The sequence below is a fragment of the Apteryx mantelli genome, chromosome 1 (genome assembly GCF_036417845.1).
Source record: "Apteryx mantelli isolate bAptMan1 chromosome 1, bAptMan1.hap1, whole genome shotgun sequence".
In the NCBI taxonomy this organism is placed as follows: Eukaryota; Metazoa; Chordata; class Aves; order Apterygiformes; family Apterygidae; genus Apteryx; species Apteryx mantelli.
The window spans coordinates 206587924-206603847 of record NC_089978.1 but is presented as its reverse complement, the minus strand read 5'-3'; the positions used below and the strand labels follow the sequence as shown (position 1 = coordinate 206603847).

At 43.4% G+C, this 15924-nt stretch overlaps 1 protein-coding gene across 1 annotated transcript; it reads right to left on the bottom strand.

Moving 5' to 3' along the window:
* Positions 1–634: 634 nt before the first annotated feature.
* On the bottom strand, positions 635–15697 carry SLC26A3 (solute carrier family 26 member 3). Its single transcript, XM_013946536.2, has 20 exons — positions 15567–15697; positions 14999–15138; positions 14772–14882; positions 14521–14678; positions 13623–13787; positions 12732–12884; positions 12312–12394; positions 10578–10725; positions 10340–10453; positions 10152–10229; positions 9217–9312; positions 8576–8682; positions 7508–7577; positions 7327–7419; positions 5581–5676; positions 4652–4885; positions 3660–3714; positions 2606–2751; positions 1997–2062; positions 635–1320 (listed from the first exon to the last, which is right to left on the bottom strand). The coding sequence occupies exons 1-20, from the start codon at positions 15695–15697 to the stop codon at positions 1297–1299; spliced, it is 2268 nt and encodes a 755-aa protein (XP_013801990.1). The 3' UTR covers positions 635–1296.
* Between the last annotated feature and the right edge of the window lie 227 nt (positions 15698–15924).

Below are 15924 nucleotides of genomic sequence, written 5' to 3'. Positions count from 1 at the left end.
CTCTCTAAAAGATGTGCTGTAGTTTAGCTTCAAGTCTTAGACTTGAAAGTAATTGAAGGAGGTGTTAATTGAAGGCAGTTGTACATCTGGGTTATGCAGACTAGAAGATCAGAATGGACTCTTTTAGCTTAAAGTCCTTTGAACTTATGTCTAAAAGAGACCTGCCTTTTGGCAGCTCTTTACTCACAGCCCCTCCTGAGCTGGGTCCTGGGGCTGGTGTGCCTGTCTGCTTGCTGGCTGATACATATATTGGGGCTGCCTGTCATGCAAACAGGAAGATGAAAAGCTTTCGGAAAGAAAACTGCCACATTCCCTACCTAAATTTCAGGCTGCAATTTGTTAGTGGCTATCTTCAGCTCTTTGCACTATCAACTACAGTGATGTAGATCAATAATGCAGATAGGAAGACTGACTCACTATGGGATTCATTGGAACTATTCTTGGTATCCAAATGGACCTGAACAAAGTTGAATTGTCTTTCCTTTTTTCCTTTCAGTTTTCAAATCACTGTAAAATTTTGAATTATAGCAAGAGACCAGACTGATTATGAGCTACCGTGCTGGAATATTCACAAATGTAGCAAGAGCCAGAGTTACTAAAATCATCATTTAATATTTCAGTATAAATATGTGTCCTATGTCCTGTCATATACATTTTTTATCAACCCAAACCAACTAAAAGAATCATGTTTGGATTTGAAAATGCTGTAAATCTTTACTGAAATATCTTCATGTTCTACAGTAGACATGAAGTCACTATGCACACTGTGCTCATGGTAGCGAGCTGATGAGGCTAATGACTTGGTCTACTAGGTATCTTACAAGCCTTAAAGAAAACTTTATATAAATTATACACAAGTTGAAGATAAAATATCACTCCCAACTATTAGACTACATGATGTAAATTACAAAATTTAAAATATTTATATATTCTCTAGTAACTGTACAGGTTGTATACAGACTGTCAGAATAATGTAGATCTATGTACAAGCACATGCGAATAGAGTTAACATTATTTGCTTTTTCAACTCTGTGAGTAGGTGGTCAAAGTATGAAATGAGAAAATCCATGTCATTTTAGCCTCCATGTATGTACATCTCTCTATACACCTCTCTCTATATACACACACACAAACACTAACAAGCCCATTCCAAAACTTGGAACATAATCTTCTATAGTAAATCCTTCATAAGGTATATGAAAGTATCCATCAGTCTTCATGCATTGCTGCATCTGTAGTCACCTTCTGTTAAGTGACGCTGTGTTGCTGGATGATATAATATTTCAAATATTCAATCTAAAATTTTGTTTCTGTTGGAATCTGTAGGAAAGACGTAGAAATAAATGTCACTTTGGATAAGGAATAACCAGGGTATGTACTCTCTAGTAAGCGATATGTGAGAATTTGCTACTTCAAAGTGGGAAGACTTTGGGGAAGGCCTTTGTCTAATATTCTAGATGTCTGTATAACATTCAACCCATTTTTTCCTTATGTGGCTGCCATGTTCTGGATCCTGCTTTTCTCTTTGTTAGCAGAAAGTGGCCAAAAGCTGCCCTTTTTATCCCCTGTCACCAAACCACCCTTCTACCTGTGACGTTTAGGTGAATAGGAGTAACGCTGAAGTCCTTGCCATTTGAACATGCTACCAGAGGCTTGTGAGCCCATAGCAGGAGGACCGTGATGAGGAGGCTGGTGGGAGAGCCCCATGAAAAGCCCTTTGCCCAGCCTCCCTCTGCAGATTATCCGTGTGCTGCCAGCAGGCAAGGCCAGGGATTGCCTCTTGTGAGCAGAGCAGTGCGTTTCTTACTCCTGTAATGCTTTGCCTTAAGTCAAATCCCATTAATAAATTATCAGAATGGTTTCTGCCCTGGGTTGACGCAAGAGCCCAGTGACGCAGAAGCTTTTGTTATCTGGCTTTGCAGCTCTTGTGAGCAGCTTTTGGGGATCACATTTCCCACAGTGAGTGGAGTGCCGCTGCTGGAACCAGGAGCCCTACCTTGTGCTCTCGGCTGCGTAATCCCCTGCTGGTGCTGATAATGCAATGGTTGTTGCTACCCTTCTCCTGCAGTGAACACAAGAAGTTTGGGGTTAGAAAATGGGATGTTTCTTTCTTTCTTTCTTATTCTTTTTTCTTTTACCTTTTTTCACATCAAAGGAGTCAACCTGGAAGGAAGGAAGCTGCTCTCACTTGTCAACCCTTTGTGCCACCCTGACAGATCTCTGAGTCAGGGCAGAAAAGCCGGGCCAGTTTAACTAAGTAGGATTAGATACTGATTCAAAGTGTCCTGACCTGGCCAGATCCACCAGGCCCACCTCCTCACCGGTGTTCCCAAGGAGGTGGATTCAAGCAAAATCCACCGTGAGGCCTGTCTCTAGGTTATTCACTCCTTTCAGTGAACTAAAATAGTGGTTTGCTAGGCACCTGGGCCAAGGGCCATGGTTACTCTCCAAATCTGTCAGAGACCAGCTGAATTCTGATCATTATCTTTTTGAATTTAGACACTGCAGAGGGGGTATGGCTAGATCTGCAGATCACTGTTGTGTACCATTAAGCTAAACAAAGGACCTAATGCAATATAGCAAAAGATGAAAACTGTAGCGTTACCTCAGTGAGCTTTAATTTTGGTGAGCTGGCTATGTCCTTCTTCAGCAAAATGTGTAAAACTGCATCATGAATGGTGAGAAAAAACATAGACGGCTTAATCTCCTCATCAAAAAATGCACTTCTCTCCAGTTTGTCCAGGAAACCCTCTGCAGGGGAACAAAATCAAAATAGAAAGTGGCTTGCCTTGAAACTGAAGAAATGATATATCTTAGCATGACTACTGAGTGAACATGTAGGAATTTCTGGTTAGGTGAACTATTTTATTTATTATTGCAGACAGGTTCCTGTTTATTGATGTGGAGAGGGTGGGATATAAACTTCCACTAGTGCTGCCCCAGGCAGGAGAGACTTTGAGCCACATCTCTTTTTTAATGCTTAACCTAGGCCACCCAGTAGTGGCTTCTTGTTGCCTATAGCTGGGAGGCACAGACCGGGCAGCTGTAGGCAAAATGCACCTTCACACACGGTTGCCACAGCCCATTGTGGGTGGCATGAGATCATGGGGGGAGATCATGAATCCTCTCAGCTGGAGCTGTTATCCCGTGGCCACCTGGGTTTTTTCCCTTAGCTGAAGGTTCGGATGTAGCAGTTGCCAGAAGACACCCAGGACAGCACAGCTCTTCACTCCCGCAGGACTGGGCACTCGCTTCAGTGGGGACAGAGGGGCACGAGAGGCAGAGAAATGGCTTTTCATAGCAGGACATGAGAGGTGGAAAGAGGGAGAGAGCTATAAAAGAGGAAACTGGAGGGAAAAAAGCTTGGAGGATGTCGGAGTTACAGCTCTTGGTTCCATTTCTGTTTATCCTACTCTTGGTGACCACATTTAAAATGATCATCTCATTTCAAGATTGTATAGTTTGGCTTGTGGCTTTCTGGCAGGATCAGCACAGGGGGTGTCTCCAGGACTGCTTCATTATGGGTACGGATCGATGGTTTGGACTATGACTGGAATGTGAAATTGGGTTGATCCTTGTCAGCCTTGCTATAGGGGGATGGGGAAGGCAGTGAGATGAGGCAGAACTAAATAGAGGCTGACAGAAACACGAGAACTCACCATGGGTCCCCACGATGTAAATATCTATGTCTATCCGGACAAATTCTTTCAAAATCTGTTAAACAGAAAACAGACAGCATTTAGTTACTGATATTTTTGCTATTAACAGCTATTACAGTGGTTAGCTACAGCAGATATTCAGGCAAATTTAAGATATTGATTGCATTTTGAACAATGGTAAAGAGCTCTAAATCCAAACCCTGCTGCACCTAAAGTCAGAATAGTCTCTTCATATGGCTGCAGGCAGGGGCGACTGATCCTTTTGAAAAGGGGCAGTATTAAATACATTTAGCACACAGTGAAAAAGATGATCTTTTGTGAATTGTATGGCTTTATTGTACCTACTTTACGCGTGATGAAATTGAGATTCCAGGAGGTTCTGGAGAGATTTTTCTAACTAGAAGTTCAAGCAGAATTACAGTTTCCATCATACTCAGTGGATGCTTAGTTCCTATGGAAATAGGTTCATGCACCTAACTGTGGATTTAAATATTTAACTGTAGCTACCACTGCTTGAAAATGTTACCCTTATTTCTTTGCTCAAGGTTGCCCTGGAAAGCGACAGCAGGAGCAGAGATGAAACTCCAGTGTTCTAACCCCCAAACCTATAGTTAGAGCCATATTTCATACATACATTTCTGTAAAGCTTCACAAAATGTTACTAGTTGAAGAAAGAGTGCCAGAGCCCTATGCTCTAATGATGCTCTAATTCCAAGCAACATTGAGATTAGATTCTATGATAAACACACACACACACACACACACACACACACACACACACACATATATATATAAAATACTATTCTATATTTAGACAGCATTATATCCTTATATCCTAAACATTTTCCATGGAAAATGTATATTAGAATTAACAATAACTGAAAGGTTGCCACTGATTTCCAGTCCATGTAGAAATACCTTTAAGCTCACTGCATTCATATATTTTTCTTTTTATGTGTTCACTATCTGTCTGCCTCATGAATTAGAATTACCTTTTGGAGGACCCTCATGGCAGAAACATCAAGGAAGGACACTGCTGAGAAATCCAGAACGATGCTGTGGATGTCCACTCTGGGCACAGAGATGGTGGGAGGGAGGTCAGTGCTCCAGTCTATGTGAATGGGCAAGTCCGTCAGGTCGGTGGGCTGGTCCAGTTCCTCTATCCTGTTGTTGTCTAATTCTTCATCAGACTCAGGTGTATGGTTAGCCATGCAAATCAAGCCTTTCTGTGTCAAAGGAGGAAAGTGCCACAGTTAATGCTGCTGTTTAAGACCCTGCCCAGGGTGGAGAGTGCATCTCATACCAGGGTGAGAGTCACAGCGATGTGAAGCTTGTGTACCCATGAGATGGAGCAGGAGCTACCCGGACTTTACACTAGAGAAAGTTCTGCCTCCTCCAGGTCTGGAGGAGTTTGGAAATGTTGGCATTCCTCTCATTAATCATTTAATCGTCATCATAATCAATTAATCATTGTCTTTTATTTTCTGCAAGGATATATTGTTTCCAAAGTCAATGGTCAGATGCCCTTTGATTCAGTGGCTTTGGAACAAGTCAACAAAAAAACATGAAGGATTTGGACTGAGAGAAAAATCAGCTTTGTCTTGTTTTTAACTCAGCATGAACATCGCCTCTGTGTGATCTGATCCTGCCATCTGAAGCCAAGCAAAAGTTCACTGCAGTCACGCATGGTATGGCTGTGGGTCTCTAATTGTGAGAGCTATGCAAAATCTTATTTTTGAAACTTGCATTTAGGTCATGAAGTGGCAATTTGGCAAACAGCATATAGAATTAGGACATGGCAAGAGGATACTGTGAGGCACTTCTCAGCTGCTACAAGCTAGAGAGCTGATTGCTTAATTCCCCTGGGTCTTGTCCCCTTTACACCCAACCTATCTGCATTTAGTGGAGTTGATTTACTTACAGATGTCACTTGCAGCTCTCCTTTCTTCAGCATCTTTCTGATTTTCCTCAGAGCTTTATTGCGTTTCCTCAAGACTCTCAATGGGTTGAAGCCAACCTGCAGAAACAGCACTTGGAATAATTCTTCAGATTTAGTCAAAAATTCCAGTACCATATCAAAAAAGCATGCTATTCAGTCTAGAAAACACCAGTAAACAATTGCATATAAGACAAAAGCAAAAATAAATAAACAATATCATTTGTTGATTCATTACGGTGCACAGAGCTTTTGTAAGAAAGATATTTCTTTATATTTCTTTACTTCCTTTAAATCTGTGGTGTTTATATTTTAGAAGTGCCTTTCTGAGCTGTTTTACTCTGAAACGGAGCCCTTTATGCAGCTGCTTGCCAGTGCCCACCCCTGCTTTTCTCTGTCTTTACAGAGCACAGCCCAGCCTGCCGTTCCCTTGTCCTGCCAAGAGGACATGGTGCCACCATGTCCCTGTCCACACAATGCTGCATGCTGAGGGGAGAGCACTGGTGAAACTGGGACCGGGGCCAGGCCGGTGACTGGGCTGCATCTTTGGTCTGTGTCTTTGGTGCCTCACACCTGTGATGGGGCCTCTCTGTGACATTAAAAGGTCCAGGGCAAAACCCCAGTGACACCAGGGAAGGGCACAGCATCTCACATGGCTTTTCTCTCCAGTTGTATGGGCAGGGTTCATGCTTTATGTTACCCACCGCATTTCATCAATTTGAACAAGGGGCCATTTTCCCTCTTGGGAAGATCTTTACAGCCAAATGGAGGTATGACTACAAATCTGTTTGTGGCCCATTTGCACCAGCTTTAGGACGCCAGCGTGGACAGCAAGGCAGCAGCGACGATGCTGCAGCACAGACCAGTAGCTCCAGCAGGTTGTGCAGTGCTGGCTAGCCCAAAGCTTGTCCTACCACGTCTTTGTTACAGTATGGCTGTCCTTGCTATCTAGATTAAAGACCTCACAGACAGTATCTGTTTTGCTGTCCCCCGACTGCAGCGTGAGTCGTATAGACATTGTTTTCTTTTCTTGAAGAAGAAAAACAAAAGTAATCATGCTGTCTGGATGAGTCTCTTGAATCTGTTAGCCAGTTTTAACAAATTAGACAGGCAGATAAATTATACTAATAAGGCTTTAAAAAATACTAAATTCCTGCAAGTCTTCTGAAATCCTCAGTGTGGAAGGAAAGGGAGATTATTGGTATGAGTTCGGTTCAAACAGCCTGGCCAGGGAGGGCTTCTCTAGGAGCCTGGCCTCCTGTGCTAGCTACAGAGCAACGTGCTGCCATGGACCAGTTTGTCACAGAAGAAACCAAAATCTCCTCCATAGCATGATTTCATTCAGCTCTTCTTCTGCCTGTTGAGATTAAAATCTTTGGGGCAAGTAAGCTTAACATTTACTGGACATAAATAATATAAATGATAACACAATAATGTCCTTTTATATGTCAACATACAATAATGTGTCTATGCCTATGGTACTTTTTTCTAAAGGACTTTGAAATATGTATATACATTGTTATGGTATAAATTCAGCACAAGTCAGGTAGTTCTCTTTCTCAGAAGTATGTATGTCACGTGGGACTGCAGGAGTAGAAAATTAATATTTGAATAATGCATGGAAATCTTTGAACTGTGACTAGATTGCATACATGCTAATTATTGGGAAATTGTATTCACCTTTAATGCATCATGCAATTCATGTATTTAAAACGATTGCCAAACACTTACAGCAGTGATGAGTTTCTCTTTGAAGAATTCAACATTAGCAAAAAAGATAGGAGATGAGCATCTGAAAATCTTCACTCCCTCTGGCTCATAGATCTGTATAATGAAGCGACAGTATCACTAACGTCATCTATTACAGAAACACAAATGCAGCAGATAATAAAAGAAATATGAAATTTCTCACATCAGTGTAATCCTTCCTGTTTTTGTAGATGTCACTTCTTCCAACGTTAGCCAGAACGGTGCAGCTCGGACTGCAAACAAACATGTGAAGTTATTTGTACCTCCTACTGCAACCTGGTGGACTGGACAGTGGGGGTCACGCTGAAACCTGTAGTTTGCTGCGTGAGTGCTGTGTGGGTTGAGGATCGGACAAAGTGACCTCCATACGGGCGGTAGGTATAATGATTGCATCATGAAAACCTTCTCTGCAAAGCTGAAACACACCTTTGTGAATGATTTAAGACATTAACATCCTTGGCTGCATATTGGGGCAGATTTCATTCAAATGTGAGAATACTGACAGCAAGCAGCACAGGTTCTGATGCTGTTGTTTGATTTGACTTGATGTCTGATTGTGGGTTAGACTGCGAGCCTTTTCCTCAGGCTGGTAAGCAGTTATTCACGTGAGTTGTCGCTGGAATAATAATTACTGGAGTTAGCACAGCCCCATGCAGTGCCAGATCGCTTGTGCCTGCCTGTGCATGCGACCTCCCAGGTCCAGCAGCCCTCCCTAACCTGACCTTGTACGCAGAGTCACACCACAGGAGCCAGTAGTAAGACCCTCTTCTTCTCACAAACTTTCCCATTTTTTGTGGTGCTTAGTGTGCATGCAGCTAGGAACATTTCTTTATTTGCAAACACCTCTGCCCGGTTTCTTTCAGGGATCACAATGTGGATTTTGCTGCAGTTTGCAGCATCAAGCGAGTGATGATGGGAACGGTACTTCTCAGATGTGCAACAACCCGGTGAGGCAGCCCCGTGGCAGCCTGAGTCCCTACTCCGATTCGGCTCACCAAGGGGCTTAGCGCAGCCCTCCAGCGGCACCGCGCTCGCCCCATGGGAAAGCAAGGGGCCTGCTGCTGGGCTGAAGTGGGATCCTACATTCAAGGGTTTACACGCAAAACTAATATTTACATACTGTTGCTTAACAGACCAAGGCATGTGAACCCTGGCCTTCACTGTCTGAGGGGAAATTATTTATACCCCGAGGCGCAGAGGTATCTTATCGTCCCATTCAGCAGGTACTCACATCTGGGAGCGGATGACCACAGTCAGCAGCTGGAAGGCCACAGCAGCCGCTAGCCCAATGTCCAGGCCGAGGAAGAGGGCGGCCAAGAACGTCACCACCCATATGGCCTGCAAAGAGCAGAGGACAGGTCTGAGGTTACCTGCGTGTTACAGACCTGCATCATGAGCCCAGAGTGGGAGCAGGAACATCTGAACTGATGTCTCAGCTCTGATGTGGGCTGTCCCCATGCCTTGGGTAAGTGGTTTCATGTTTCCTATTTTTTTTGCCATAGTGGGGGGCTACATGAGTGTATGAAAGGGAATATGTAGCCCATGCATTAGTTATTTAGACATGTTATGCAACTTCTTTCTGTATTTGACTTTAAATGATGAGTCGTATTTTGATGAAATTGATGAAAATGAATGTAGAAAAGAAAAGTTAGCAGAGAGAATTGACTGAGAACAGGTGGGACAAAATGCAAAACTTAAGCAAGGAGTGTGAAATGAAAAAGGCATGCTACTATTGTAATTTCCATTTAGTGAAGTAAGGCAGGTATAAAAATAAAGATAAAATAAAGAGAGGTATAAAAATAAAGGGAATTTGCAAAATAAATGATTTTTCTGTAGTGTTTCATTCCTGAATACACGTGGGACTCCACTTACACAGTCATACTTGTCTTTTTTCCATAAGATGCCTATTTCCTTGAACTGCATGAGCATTCCCTTTAGGTTGCCAAGAGCCAAAGATGCAAGGACTGACTGTTAACAAAGACCAAAATGTTGCATTGTAAAACAAGCAAAGCAAATGTCGAATGTTAAGACTTAAAAGATCATACAAACAGCATCAAAGTGCAGCTGAAAGGTTGGGCAACTCCTCCTGGTTCATCGCTGCTGCAAGTCAGGATGCACCTTTCCATTGCACGGGAATCTCCCTAGCCACAGCGCAGCATGCAACCTGACTCATGACTGTAAATCCCATTTATTTTTGGCACCTAAAAGCTGGTGCTGCGATGTTTGGTGTTTGGGCACCTGTGTTCCCTTTGAGGGTCTGGACTGGGATCAGTTACAGCTGGTCCTAGCAACCTTCACATTCCTCACTGTCACCCATTTGGAGATAAAGGCCCTGATTTAAACTTTAGTGCAGTGTCCTTCTGGGGAAAAATAGAGAAGTGCTTCATGTCCCTCACCTCTTGCAGAACACCCCCAATGAAATCTGATAGTATTCTACAGTAATTGCTATAAAAGAGACCTCTGTGGAGTTTAAGTAGGAATGATACCTGCATGCTAGTGATACCTTTTTGCTGCACAAGAGGACTTGGACACCTGTTGGAGAGTCATTTCCTATCACACCCTGCAAGCTATGGGTCATCTCATCCCTGCACAGCGGAACTCAGCGAGGAAGCAGCTGACCGCTTCTGTCTCTGTGTATAGGTAAATTCACAGCTATGGTCCTCTCTGTCATCATGTGTGAAAAAACCTGGATTTTGCAAAATATGGTTCTGCTCCCACTGGGGTCTATGAAAACTCCCAATGACTCCTCCTGCAGCAGCCCTGTCTTTGGTGAGCAGGGAGAAGCGGTAGGTGAAAACAGTGAATACCTTTTGTAATGGCTCCAGGAGAAACCCAATGGCCACGATGACAATCAGGACGATGACAGCTGAGATAATACCAGCAATCTGCATGAGAAAACAATTCCATTGTGAATCTGTGCCCTGAGGCATTAGGGTCAACCAGTGTAGCGAGCTTTCTCACATTAAATGCCATCACGATCTTTTATCTTCTGTACCTGGGTTTTGCCTCCCGTGCTCTCCTGCACACCTGATCTTGACAGTGATGTACTAGAGGCAAATCCTTTGAATGATCCTCCGACTATATTACCCAGCCCAAAAGCAATTAGTTCCTGGAATAAAAACAAAGGAGACTGTTCTTAAAAGACAGTTCATGACAGTTATTCACAAGGCAAAGCATTCCTAAAATGACTTATTCCCCATTGACTAATACACAGTATTGAGTTATTTGCCTACCTGGTTGCCATCTAATGGGTAGTCGTGCTTGATGGAATACACTTTGGCCACAGAGAAGCCTACTGCAAACCCAACGATAGCAATGGAAATGCTGTCGCCTATACACCTTTGGAAGACACTTATATCAGGTGCAACAGGAGCTTGAAATCTGAAAGACAAAACCCCTGCTCTTTAAGAATACATCTAAGGAGACAAACTGTCAAGCAAGTGAGCAAGGTGGCAGCCTTAACTGTGCACTTTGGAGAGATGGGACACATAATTGTGGATCTGAACCCTGAACTTTGGAGAAACCTTGACTGGGACAGGAATTCTCTGTTCATCTGCATTCAGCTCAGTTTATATCTCAGGAAGTTCCCAATTACTTGGCCAGGACCAGCCATAGCTTAGTTTGTCTAAGGTGCATGCACAGTTCTACCTTCTAATTATGCATTGATTTAGGGTATGGCATGGTGCCGAGGCCCTTGCACAGGTAGTGTGCTCAGGAAAGGATTTCACTAGAAGGGAACAGAAAAAATCCCTGTGTGATTCATTGTAGTACTTCAGATACCTAAACAAATATTTACTAAGTCATGTTAGTCTGTAAGGCCAGCTGCTAGACTTCCTGCTCCTTTGATCAGGGGCTTTTGTGGATCCTAGAAAGAATTCTTCGCTGGGCTTTTTTTTCCACTAAACCAAAATCTGAAGAATGGAGGCTCTCAGGCAGAAATAGGTGATCCTCTGCCAGCTTCCTTCACTGCTGCCCCCCAGGCTACCAGTACCGAGGCAATTGAGATACCTCAGTAAATCACTGCCATCTGCTGTCCTAGTAAATATCTCCCTCCCTCTTTATCTTAATGTGTGTCTATTAATTTTTTATGCCAAAATTCTGATATCATTGGATATACTCTATAAAAATTTAAGATCATAAATCAAATAAAACAGAGAATGCAGCATGAAGCCTAGTCCCCCCCCCCCCCCTACGGGGGGGAAGTTGCTGTATGGTGCTTTACAGGAGGTTGGCTTTGCTTTTTTGCTTTAATATAAGAAAACGCAGAAGGAAACCAAGCAGGAAAACAACACCAAAGCGATGTGTGCGCAATGCAAAGCCTCCCAGAAAAGCAGCAGCAGAAGGCAGTCGCGGCTTGGAGGCGTGCTCCCCAGTCTCTGGGGCAAAGTGACTTTCTCCTCAAAGATCTGTTTTCTCTTAAACGCCTTCAATTTAATAACATTTTGCTTCAAAAAGCCTGTCTGGCTTCCAGCTGCCCCTGTAAATCTCCCCAGTGGAGCCTCCCAAGGCAAACACTGCTTGGGCAGCAGGAGGTGCTCGGGGCAATGGCCACGGCAGGGAACCACGCGGGGACCACGCGGGGACCACGCGGCGCTTTCCCATGGCTGGTGGTGGCTGCGAACCGCGCATGTACTTCATGGGAAAGGGCGGCCGTGGGGCATGATTAGCTCAGCACAGGAGGCACAGATTAACCTACTGCTCAACCGCTGTCTTGGAAAATGAAGCATCCCGTTATTTCATGTGTCAAGTTCATGAAAGAAAAAAGTATTTTTTCTTGCATAGAGGATGTGCTCTGGCAAGTAACTTTGAGGTGTTGAAAATGTTGCTGGAAGTAAAATGTTTCTTTGCCTTCTGAAAGAAGATGATGCAGATGATCTTAATCGAAAGACAGAACCGAAATGATTCAGCGCTGAAGAACTGGAAAGAACATTTTGCTCCGCTGGTAAATTGTACAGGAAAGCACTTACCCTTCTTCTAGTTTTCCAACGACAGCTACATTAAATTTTTCTTCAAATTTAGCGAAATAGGATATCAGCGCTGCTAAGACTGTCTGAAAGATAATACAAACCACCTCCATCAGGAATGCTCAAATAAGAGAATGCAGAAACTTTTAGCAAACCCTTCCTTCTCCCTCCCCCTCGCGCCTCACCACTAGCAGTAGAGTCACGCCCAAGTCTGCACACCCCCTTGCTGCTCGGATGTAATTCCCGAACCACCTTATAGGTATGGTTGTACATTCATAAACCACACAGAGAACATACCAGAATAACTCAGACAACCTGTTGTTTAACACAGCCCAGGAGAAGGAATATTTAATTTAAGACGGAGCTTCCCACGTCGCTATTGTGATTGAGCGAGAGCAAAAGCAAACAAGAAATGGCCGTTACCACGAGGAGCTCGATGGGGATGGGTGTGGGCAGCTTTGCTTTGTATCGATCATTCAGTTCTTTCACCACGAACACGATAAGCAAGACAATGAGTGATGTGACGAGGTCAGCAATGTTTGTTTTTGTGATTTGGCTAAAAACACTTTCCAGAGTCTGCAAAATCAGGAAGAAATGTAGGGTGCTTTAGAAATAATAGTGCTTGACATGGTAGCGTCATTCTTTCCAGAGAGGCCTGTCTCTAAATTGCTTTAAGGATCATGGTGGCTGGGATTTATGCCTTGTGAGGCAGTTTGGATTGCAAGCCCTGGTGAAGGTACGTGTGTATTAATCCAAACAGTGACAGTATCCGTGGAAAACCCTTTCCAATGACTCCTGACCGCCCCCTCCTGGTCTCCCCCCTGCAGAACGGGGTAGTGCATTTATGTCCATGCCATGAGAGTGAATTGGATTTACTCTGCCTACTGTGCCAGCAGGAGCGTGTTAGGACAGGACCTGTGAGAGATGGGAATTACTGACCAAGTCCCTCCCTCCATCCCTTCCTTCCTTTCTCATCCCACATGTCTCATGGAGTCATATCCAGGTTATATATCAGTCATATAATATCAGTCCAGTTAAAATGAATAATTAAGTGCTTGAGGCAAAGCTGAATGTGCACTTAAAATATGCTAACATACAATATAAAATATTATATAATTAGCCTAGCTGGATACCTGAGAATATGTTTAAATATCACAATCATATACTAATAACTTATCTTTTTGCATTTTTGTCTTATGTTTCCTCCTGCTTGGCTGTTTTATGCTAAGATCTGTTATTACTGCTGTGTGATGCTGTCAGGTATACACCATAGGATTCAATAACATTAGCAAATACTGAACACTTGATACTTACATAGATGATGCCAAATGGTTTATTAAATCCAGGGACAGTTAGTTGAAACATGAATTTCAGCTGAGATATCACAACATGGATAGCTGCAGCAGTTGTGAAACCACTGATTAATGACTGTGATAAATAAATAACTACAAATCCAAACTGTAGAATTCCCATAAGCAACTGAAATGTAAAATGACCAGACATTAGTGTGATTCATTTGTATTTTTAAGCATTCTCTGCTTAAAAGAGAACCTGCAACTCTTGTAATATTTAGTGGAAACAAAGACTTTCACCTAATCCCATATATCCAGGGATTAAGGAAAATACTGACCATCACCAGCCTTGCAATAAAGTCAAGACTAAGCAACAGGGGGCATAAGAGGCATTGCTAGAGGAGTTAAAAGCTATTCATTTTATTTTGGAGCTAAAATAAATGTCCTTACTCTTAGGGTTTTCAGTACCCATATTTTTTACACAGTACAAGTGCTTCATGATGTAAAAACAAATACTAGAAATCATTACACAGGGAGGAATATATTTTTCTGCAAAGACAAATCCAAATATTTCATTATTGTGAAATAGAGCCTTCATCCCCCTCGATGTGTCTGCATCATTCACATTACTCTCCCAGCTACTTTTTCCTATCTAGCAAATGGTGTTTTGCTGTGGGCGGTGCGCACCTGTGTGGGCAGCAGGCTCCGGTCTGGGCAAAAACAGTGATTTTACAGCATGAATCAGCAAGCAGTCACTGGAAAGGGATGGATGTCTCCTAGTCAGGGGGCTAAGGTCAGTTATGTGGGAACAGGAGTTTTATTTCTGTGACTACACTAGCGGAAAGCAAATAGGAAGGGCAGTCGCAATCCAGCTATTCGTGTATGTGCATACATGAACTCACGCACGGGCAGACACCAACCTGCAAAATCCCAGCCAGGAAGGTTACAGATGCAGCCACTATCACCCTCTCTTCATCTATTTTGGAAATATTCACCAAAGTGCCATTTACAGTAAAGTCATCTGGGACCAGTCTCACAACAGCGCCTCCCACCATCAGGCTCAGGACAGGGAAGGGACCTAATTAACACCAAGGCATCCATTCGTTAGCGTTTGAAAGGCTGACCATAATTCTCCATCAGCTACAAGGGCAGCCAGCATGCCTGAACTTACCCACTGAGATATGTCTGGATGTGCCAAAGATAAAATAGACTAAGACTGAGAAGAATGCTGCGTAGAGTCCATAACCAGGGGGGACATTTACCAGCAGAGCAAATGCGAGACCTGTAACGACAAAGACACGAGGAAAGGGACATATATATATGTTATAGGCTGAAGCCAGCTGTACCTTTCAGCCCAGCCTAACAAGTTGTGTTAGAGCACACGTTTCCCGAAGGTACCTTGCAGGACGGACACGAGCCCCGTGTTGATGCCAGAGACGATGTCGCTCAGGATCCACTCCTTGAAGTGGTACGCTGGCAGCCAGGAGGCAACTGGAAACAAACCCAAGGCAATTTTTTTGACCCTTTCTGGGGAACAGCTGTAAAGATACAACAGGCCACAGCTCTGTTAGTGAACGTCTCATCTGGTCCTTTGCCTGTCAGTATACACTCCCAGTCTTTGTAGGTGACATGACAGGAGAAGGATTCAGATTCAGTCTGCCAAAAGTCAAAGTCTTGCCTGCAGAAGGCCCAAGCAACACACTGTAACGTAGCTGTGCTCCGAGTGAAGGGTGCTTCAAGTGTCCAGGAAAAGACAAGTTGCCTGAGACACAACTGTAGGAAGATATTTAAGGGAAATAGTGTCTAAAATTCATTGGAAAAATCTGACACTGCGTTTGGTTAATGAGTTTCCGTTTGCTCTGTTGGAATCTGACATGGAAATTGTCAGAATGAAGTTTATGCTATCTGAGGGTTGCAGTTCAAGTTGTTTCTTATATCCATATTATAAAAAAAGAAATCTCCTTACCGAAAATATAGTTTTAGGTGATCCCAAAAGGTTTTATGGTATCTGTGCAGTTTCTCGTGCTCTTCATCAAATAACTTCTCTGAGTACACAGGTCTGGCTACAACATAGTGGTTACCTACAGGCTCAACCATTTCCTCTGAAATGCCAGATAAGGATGGTGATTCTTGTGTGCTTCTCTTTGCTGTTAGTCACTTAGAAACCTGTAATGAAGAACATGGTTAGCTCCTTATATACTGTGGGGTGGATAGCCATAACACAGATGAGTGAACTGCCAGCTGAGCGTTACCACCTCTGAAGATCAAAAGACAGCAGGTTGAGGGACACCCGCTTCACTCTGCCCGGCAATCCCCTGCTGTCC

Bases quoted from the DNA above. Each gene is read 5' to 3' on its own strand.
- SLC26A3 (XM_013946536.2), bottom strand. From the start codon at position 15,697: ATGGTTGAGCCTGTAGGTAACCACTATGTTGTAGCCAGACCTGTGTAC. The intron at 4,886-5,580 runs GTAAGTAAATCA...CCTTTGACACAG, and splicing joins GAGAGCTGCAAGTGACATCT to AAAGGCTTGATTTGCATGGC. The intron at 2,752-3,659 runs GTGAGTTCTCGT...GTTCCCCTGCAG, and splicing joins TTACATCGTGGGGACCCATG to AGGGTTTCCTGGACAAACTG.